The 8,595-nt window shown below is 35.6% G+C and overlaps 1 protein-coding gene across 1 annotated transcript in view; it reads left to right on the top strand.

Annotated features, from left to right (window-relative positions):
• LOC107755687 (inositol-tetrakisphosphate 1-kinase-like) overlaps nucleotides 1–8,595 on the top strand; it is a gene marked incomplete at its 5' end in the record, with an annotated part of 49,026 nt that overhangs the window by 8,103 nt on the left and 32,328 nt on the right. Inside the window, one exon of the mRNA XM_016572574.1 lies at nucleotides 8,197–8,322. Coding sequence (XP_016428060.1) covers nucleotides 8,197–8,322 — 126 coding nt within the window. The remainder of the gene's footprint in view (nucleotides 1–8,196; nucleotides 8,323–8,595) is intronic.

Here is an 8,595-nt window from a genome sequence, read left to right as displayed (position 1 = left end):
TCTCTCTCTCTCTCTCTCTCCCTACCGTTAAGTAACTTGTGCATTGTTTTATTTACTTGTTTTTGACGTATCCGACCGAACTTCAAACTTTCCAGTGATGTCTGTGAGAAAGGTATATTCACTCGACAAGCTCGCGCATCTGCGCCGCCGCGCGCTCAATCCACTCAGCGTGCTTTGCTTATCAGCTCGCGCACATCAGCTATACAGTCAATACTGAATGTTTAACATTATATTCATTGCATACATATACTTCGTAGACATCCTTAATCTCTAATAACTCCATTCTGCTGTCTGTTGTTCTGTTGTCGGTGTTTCATTGTCTGAATATGGCACTTAACACATGCTGTGTGGTATTGGGGCATTTTAACGAGTACGAGTACAGGAGCTCAGTATCGGTATCGGTGCATCCCTAATTATGTAGTAATATTACAATTTTTACAGTATTCTTATCAAATAAATGCAGTCATGGTGAGTGTAAGGGGAAAAAAAACTATTTTTACCAACCTCAAATATTTTAACAGTACAGTAATGCAATAGTAATAGTAGTAAATGGTGACAAACGTTTTTAGTTTGATTTAATTATTAAAACCTAAAAAATAATGATAAAAACAGGTGTTTCACCTGTATTTTGAACTTCACTGAGTTGCGTTTTAGAGTTATTGGAAACATCTTTGAAATTACTGGACAATGTCCTGGCAGAATTAATTAGTTAAATAAATTTTTTTGCGTTTTTACAATATTACCAGGGACAGTTTGTGAAATCAAACGTAACAAAACACATCTCAGTCAGAATTTTTATTGTTGTTATAATAATGCTCGTCATCTCTTTTCCTCTTCTGTACTTGTTGGCCAATCTCGTTATGTTTGTGTAATCCAGTAAAGTTGTAATACATTCAACCACATTAACCTGCACGTTGACTTCATCAGGCTCATTTCCTTGCTAAACGCTACATGATTCATGTTTAATCCTACAGCTTTGAGGCTGTGAGACTCCATTAGGATGAAGAACATTTCTTGCAAATGCATTTGTCCATGAAGAATCCTCTAGGTTCTTTTTTTCTTTTGACTGATGCATTTGTATGAGCATAATGTGACGAATAATTAGTCAAGGCCCTCTATCATGGTTTTCAGCCATTTACTCTAGTCATCTTTATGTGCTCCACATTATTCCCAGAGATATACAGACTCTAGGGTACTTATGTTTCTTCAGTGTGCTTTTATTCTATTTCCCCGCTTATTTTCTAAAATGGATCCATCAGACATGAACACTGGCTGGGAAGAGTGTCAATATTTCATGAATGAGGGAAGATTAAAGAGTGATGACATCAGCACGGATAGATTTGCCCCCTGCCTCTGCTTCTTTCTTCTATTTAAGACCGTTTTTGGTTCTACAAAGGAAACGTTTTACTGTAGATGGAGCAAATAAGATATTTTACTGTAGATGTTTATTTAAAATCAACCTGATGTTAAAATTAACACTATTTAAGTCGTAATACCCATTCCCGGTTTTATTGTGCGGTATTGATCAACATTATTCCAAAAAAGATGTTCATCTTCTTAATTTTGCATCAGAATTTAATGACTTGCTCCACCTCCAAAATATTTTTCTTTTCAGCTGACATCAGCAAGGCTATTAAAAGCATAGTTCACCCCAAAAATTCAGAAGTTGTGTTCATCTTCAAAACGCAAATGAAGATATTTTTAAAGAAACCAGAGAGATTGAACGTTTATTTGATCAAAATTTGATGCTTCATAAATAGTGGTCGACCGATATATCGCCAAGGCTGATATATCGGCCGATATTTGGCATTTTTTAAATCTCGGCATCGGCCGATACGTTTTTCTGTTTGGCTGATGTGTTTGAGGTGGGACTTTTATTTTGACGGCGCTGCCGTTTTGCGCCTGAGCACACAGTGCTTTCATTCTCCCTCTTGTTCGCTATCGTCGTTTAACAGTTCTGACTAATGCGGACAGAAATCTGTCTAATAATCAGATAGAACTGTTAAACAAAGGAATTAAAATGTATACAAAAAAAGTATTATAACGATTGCTTTTATATTATTAGTAATAGAATGGCAAACATTATAATACTTTCTTGTTTGCCGTCAGCATTCAGCAAATACGCATTCATATCATTTAAACAAATCTTTGAATGACTAATGAACATTTAATTTCACAAAACTTGCAAACTTAGTCGAACCCAGCTGTGAGATTTTGTGAAGTGTGCATTTGTAAAAATGGTTACTATAGTTAAACCATGCAAAAATTACCCATGGATTTACTACACTAACCATAGTTTAACCATGGTATTCGTACAACTGTGGTTATACAATTGGTAATACGCCAAAAAACATGGTCAATTTTCCCAGTTGTTGGGGTAATTTTGTTGTGGTCTGTGCTACTTGCGTTTCTTTATTTGTTTGTGTTGTGAGCATTTGCAGCACATGTGCTGTCAAACTGATGAAGATGTTTTCTTAATTTGCTGGTGCTTTTTCTATTTGCATGTGTTTTCTGAAGTTCACCGTCATTTTTTCAAACACAAGCTAGATGGACGTGTATGAATGCTATGCTCGCGTCTTGGGTCTTTTGCAGCGTCTCGCACGAGCGTCACGTTTTAAGTTAAAAGAATTTAAACTTTTACACGCAGCGCCGTTCATCAATGTCAGTTCCAAAACAATTGACCAATCAGAAGACCCCAAAGGCGGGGCAAGTGTTGCGAGCTTTTGTTTACAGAAGCAAGTTGGCATGGCAGCTGTTTTATTTGACAGCAACATGGCGAAGGAGGCATTCTGCGCTGCACTTTAAAAAAAAAACATTTGTGAGCGCTGCGTCTCACGTTTTTAGACACGGATGCGTTCTGTATGAACAGCCTTCTTTATTAACCCTCTAGTTAAGAAAAATCTATCCTAAGTGCACCACACATAAAGTTGTCAACATGATGTAAATGTTAAACAAATCACTTGTTAAATATCTTTGCAGAAATGATGCATGAACTACAGCTACATCTTGTACAAACTTGTCTTATACATATCATATGTTCAGAAATAATACGAGAAAAATGCTTTAAAAAATCTTAAGTCAACGTAATTCAAATTCAAAATGACTGAAGGAATAACACCAGTAGACTATTATTAACTATAAATGTTCTGTAAAAACAATGAACAGCAGTTTTCAGCCTGTCAGCATGATGCAAACATTAAATATCAGACATACAGTAGTAGTTCTTTACAGTTTTTTTTTTATTCGATTGCGCTGCTTTTCCATTGTTTTTTCTATGTGAACATGGACGCGTTTGACTGTTGCATTCGCGTCTTTTGCAGCGTCTCATGCATGAAACGGCATTCTAAAAACGCGGCGCTCTAGTTATTAAATGATGTTCAACTCCCATCTTCTTGCATTTTTTTCAGCGATTCCTCGATTTATAAAAAAATAAAATCGTGGCAAAACATTAAATTCAAATTAATCGATAAAATTGGAAAAATCGCCCAGCCGTAGAACAGCGCCTTCTGTTTCATTCAAAATATCTTAATTTGTATTTCAAATAACGATAGATTTGAAAAAGAAACACTATGGTTATGCTCCAAATGTTTAATCGCTATCGAATCGGCTTCACCCAGGCAGAAATTATTCATTAATGACTTACTTTCAAAGCTGCTGGTGCTTCTAATCATCTCTTGTCCTGATGATTTTAACTCTGAATGACAGCTTTAGGACGTTACTGGGCGAACAGCTCACCTAAATTCATCTTTGGGTTTTATTCTGCACATCTCCCTCTGGCAGCCATCTGCGGGCATGAGTCATCGGTGCAGCGCTGGGTCAGTCTCTGACCTCTGCCTGCTCATTTCTGCCATCAGCTCTCAGGATTTTTTAGTAATGACAGGAGGAATCTGACATGCTGTGAATAGGTATAGATTTAAATTTGTTATTTATTTGCTTATAAATTTCGTTTGGTTGCTTGTGGTTTCTGGATGTGTAACATTAATTGAAAATAAGCTATGAAAGGCATTTTAAAGCAGAGATGGACGTCACAGGTCATGTAGTGCCTTGAGTAGCAGGCAGACAGACGTTGGTGTTTTGTTACTTGTGTCTTGGATGGCGTAAAGCATCATGAATAACTGATTGGTCCTGTGCCTCTACACAGACATGAATGGAGAAAAGGAAGTGGCTCTTGGCATCATGAATAACATGACACAAGATATTACCATTGGAGAAGTATTGATCAACTCAAACATCACGCGCTGCACATTATTTGCCAGTGACTCGTTTCTGTGAAGAAAATTAGACAACTAAAAAAACTATTTAAAGAAAAAATGAAGAAATATGGTTAAATTAATAAAAAAATATTCAACTGGCAACCCTAGCAAATTATAATTTATTTAATGCAACACTGTTTGGGTGTGAAGGACAGTTATTAATAATATTTATCAATAAAAAACATAGTTGTAAATAATTGTAAACACATGTAATTGTAAATAAATAATACGTTTATTTTAAATGAAAATGGTTAGATGTAGAAGTAGTAGTAGTAATAATAATAATAATAGATCATTTCATGTTTCTTTCCAAGTTTATGCCTCAGTTGTACAATGGTGAGCAAAAAAATACTGTATCAAATAAAAATAATAAATACATTCATATGTTTTAGACATTTCTAGTATTTTTCAAACTATAATTGGTCTGTATACGTTAAATTATACAGCTGCTATAAATGTATATATGTATGTTTTTAGTAAACTGTAAATGCAATGAATGCATTAATTTTGCATTGATGAATGCAAAACTATATATATACAGACCTTTACCAAAAGCTCTGCTTATTGTATTTTTACATATTAATTAACTTATAGTTATTATTATTAATGATAATGATAATAATAGTAATTTTTATATTTTTTGTTATAGAAGAGTTAAAGCACTTTACTTGTGATTTAATATGTTGTAAACAACTCTTTGAGATTATATGAGTGTAATATTGATATTAAAATATCTTTTTTATAACAGACTTCTAACAAAGCTCTGCTCTCAAATGTAAAATTCACTGTACAGTGCAACAGTTGAGATGAGATTTATTCATTAATGTATGATGAAATACCTGTACTGGTAAGAACTGATCTGATTATATCACTGTATCGATTTTCCTCCACCTGTCTTTTATGAAGTATTATGCACTGAGTAACTCTGTAGTATATTCTATATTAGAGATCTGTCTCCTGCTACTTTATAGCTTCTCCGCGTGAAGGAGGAGCTGCTGTTTAGCCAACAAACTGTCTGAGAGAGAGAGTTGTGGTGTTGTACCTTGCTTTGCAGCGACAAGCACACAATAGTAGGCCGTCAGGGGTGTGTTTTCAATGTCCACATAGGGCTTGTGGTGGAACGGCCTGTCCGTGTACTGTAAGCATGAGATTATCAGAGGCAGAACAGGTTTGTCAGCACATCAGCACATTGGGATTTGAGCTCTGTGTAGTCTGGAGTTGCTCTTAACATTGATGCCTGACCACTCGGGGGACGGCCCATGCTGGAAACAAGTGGAAGCGACAAACAACTAAATATAAAGCCACTTTGGAAAGTCAGATGGGTTTAAACATTCAACCATACAAGGAAATAGATTGTGTCCCTGCAGCTCTCGGCCATAAATAGTCTATTGCAATTTTTTTTATGTTATTGTGCAAATTGATTTTAAACATGCCACTGGTTTAATCTGTCACCAAGTGAAAGGGAAATTGGAGTTTAAAAGCAATTCTTATTAAAAACGGTTTACTTTTTTTTTCTAATACTGATTTTTTTTTATATAATAAATATATATAAATAAATACACACACACACACACACACATGAATGAATTGATTCATTCATTCATTGAACTGAACAGTTTTGAATGAGTCAAAAAGATTCACACAAATCGGTCACAAATGGAAATCATGGTCACAAGCATTAAGCATCATATAAAAGATGTGATCACATTTTACTGGTATTTATAGCACTGGTCACGCTAAGCGTTTTAGGGCCAGTTTTACTAAACACGGTAAATTAGTGCGAGAGCGCAATTCCAAAACGGCGCCGATGGGAGGGGAAATTTCTGCGGGTGATTTACTAACAATGCCCAAGTTAAAGAACACATCTCATTTACATATCGACCAACGCAATATACCAAGCGCAGCGCAAATTAGCGTAGTCGCAAATAACGATTAAAGAAATAAAGAAGCCACTTGAAAAGAACCGGAGGACAAAAATTACGGGTTGCTAGAAGTTTTGATAGACCTGGTATCTGGTATTGCGTGACTCCTAGTTGAGGGTTCAAAGTCGTCTTTTATTTCCTGAAGCAAATTAAAAATAACATGTCTTGGCAAACGATATGTTCGGATAATGTGTTCTTCTGGCATTCAAAATAAATTAATACGTGCGGAAAAACCCTCTCCCTTCTACCATGTGCTCTCTGTTCTCTGCGGTGCCTCGTCCTATCAACAATAATTGCAGCCATTTCAAGCGCTAAATAGTTTAAGACATGCTTTTTTGGGCGTTAAATAATGGCGCAAATGCCAGTAATTTGATGAGCGCAAACGTTAGTAAAACGCGTTGCTTGATTCATTTGAATACTCTTCTCCCATAAATTTTGCATCTGAAAGGGAAACTCCTACAAATGCATATTCAATAAGGTCAAGCGCAAAAATAACTGTGCCCATGCCTTTTCACCGCTAATTTATCACTGCGCGTCTTTAGTAAAACCTGACGGTACAAATTTAACGCCAAAAGACGGTTTGCGCTGGCGCAAGCTGTTAGTAAAACTGGCCCCAAGTCATTTTGTTTCATGTTTAATCATACAGAAATGACAGGGTGGATTTGTTCTGAGATTCGAAAACAGCTCAAATAAGGATTCGGCTTTTTGATCAAATCATTAAAAAATATAATGGAAACATTATGTACTTTTTTGTACACTTAAAAGACACATTCTTTATAATGGTATACGATCATATAATATTCTAAAATAGCCAACTACAAGGTACATTTATATGTGACACTATAACACATTTATTGTTTACATTCATTATTCATGAACTACTGCCATGACGTAATATTTTTAGCCATGCTAACTTGCCCTCACATGTTCCGCCATGTGCTTCTTGTCCGCGCTTATTTACATCAGAGTGCGCATGCGTCTTTCTCGCAGCATATAGCAGTGTTGTGCATTTGGACCAGTTGATGGGAAAAGTATTCTTAAAATGCATTCAAAATTCTGAATAATTTGTAATATATAATTATTCACGGTATTTAGAAGTGCCCACGGATAACAATATTGTGCATATTCATTACCGTGATGTATCGCATTACCGAATACCGGCACAAGTCTACCGTGGACATTGATAAGGTTATCAAAGTCAGCAGTACTGCTTTAAATTAGTTAGTTTATAGCATTATATATTCTGTTTTTTAATTCCAGAATCACAACCAGTAGTGTAAATATTATTTTTTAACTTAAAATAATACAAAATAGTGTATGATATAATATTTAATTGGTAAATAATGTCAAAAAATAAATAAATATCAAAACAATTATACATAATGTTATAATTTAGTTTTCCTATTTTGGTGGTAAAAGTGGTCAAATGCTTATACAACATTATCTTCTCACATTTTGAGGAACTCGTTCATGATGTTATTAAAGTTCTAAAAATCTTTATTGGAATCGTTCACCCAAAAATGAAACATTTGTCATTTTCTCACCCACCTTTTACAATATTTGATGTGTTCTCTGTATTTATACTTTTTTCTAGTTGTGTGGCTTTTCAGTGGATGGACAAAATTGATGAGAATTAAAAAATATATATTATTTGTGTTTTTTAGATGAAAATGTTTTGGGGTTTGAAATGAAGGGTGAATAAAGGATGACAGAATTTAAATTTTTTGGGTGAACTGTCCCTTTAATGCTGTTTTACAGTCCTGTCTACAAAAGTGACTCAACTTCAACACAATTTGTTTCATGTTGTTTTTCTTGAACTCAAATTCTACAGACATATTCATATGTCAGCCATGCATTATTATTATTCTGGAAACACAGACAGTAAAATCAGTAGACATCAATTTGTTCAGTACATGTAGTGTTAATCTGTATTAAACTCATCATTGACCTTTGACCTTGTCAGCACTGCTGTAGATTCATGAGTGTAAATGATGACCTTTCACCTTTCCCGTTCTCTGCAGCTTGACCTGAGTCAGCCGTTAGAGGAGCAGGGTCCCCTGGACGTCATCATTCACAAGCTAACAGACCTGATCCTGGAAGCGGACCAGAATGACACTCAGTCCCTGCTGCTGGTCCAGCGTGTGCAGGTGAGCCTGTCTGAGCATGTGTGCTGTGGTCTTCAGCCCCTACCTCGATCTACAGCTCTGATTAAGATGCAGGAATTTCACTCTGATTCAAGGCTGGAATACACTACACAACTTTTGCCCAGATTTTTGCCCCGATTAACTGTCTGGAGAAGTTGACGCTTGTTGCGGAAAGTCAGAACCAACTTGCAGATTGGAGTTGACAGATTTGATAGAAAATCGTGTAGTGTATGACGGTCACAGACCTTGATTTTTTTTTTTAGCTTCAGCCTCAGA

This window comes from Sinocyclocheilus rhinocerous, unplaced genomic scaffold, assembly GCF_001515625.1.
Source record: "Sinocyclocheilus rhinocerous isolate Xijiao unplaced genomic scaffold, SAMN03320098_v1.1 scaffold6919, whole genome shotgun sequence".
Taxonomy (NCBI): domain Eukaryota; kingdom Metazoa; phylum Chordata; class Actinopteri; order Cypriniformes; family Cyprinidae; genus Sinocyclocheilus; species Sinocyclocheilus rhinocerous.
The sequence above is the reverse complement of the archived record's forward strand: the minus strand, read 5'-3'. Positions and strand labels throughout refer to the sequence as shown.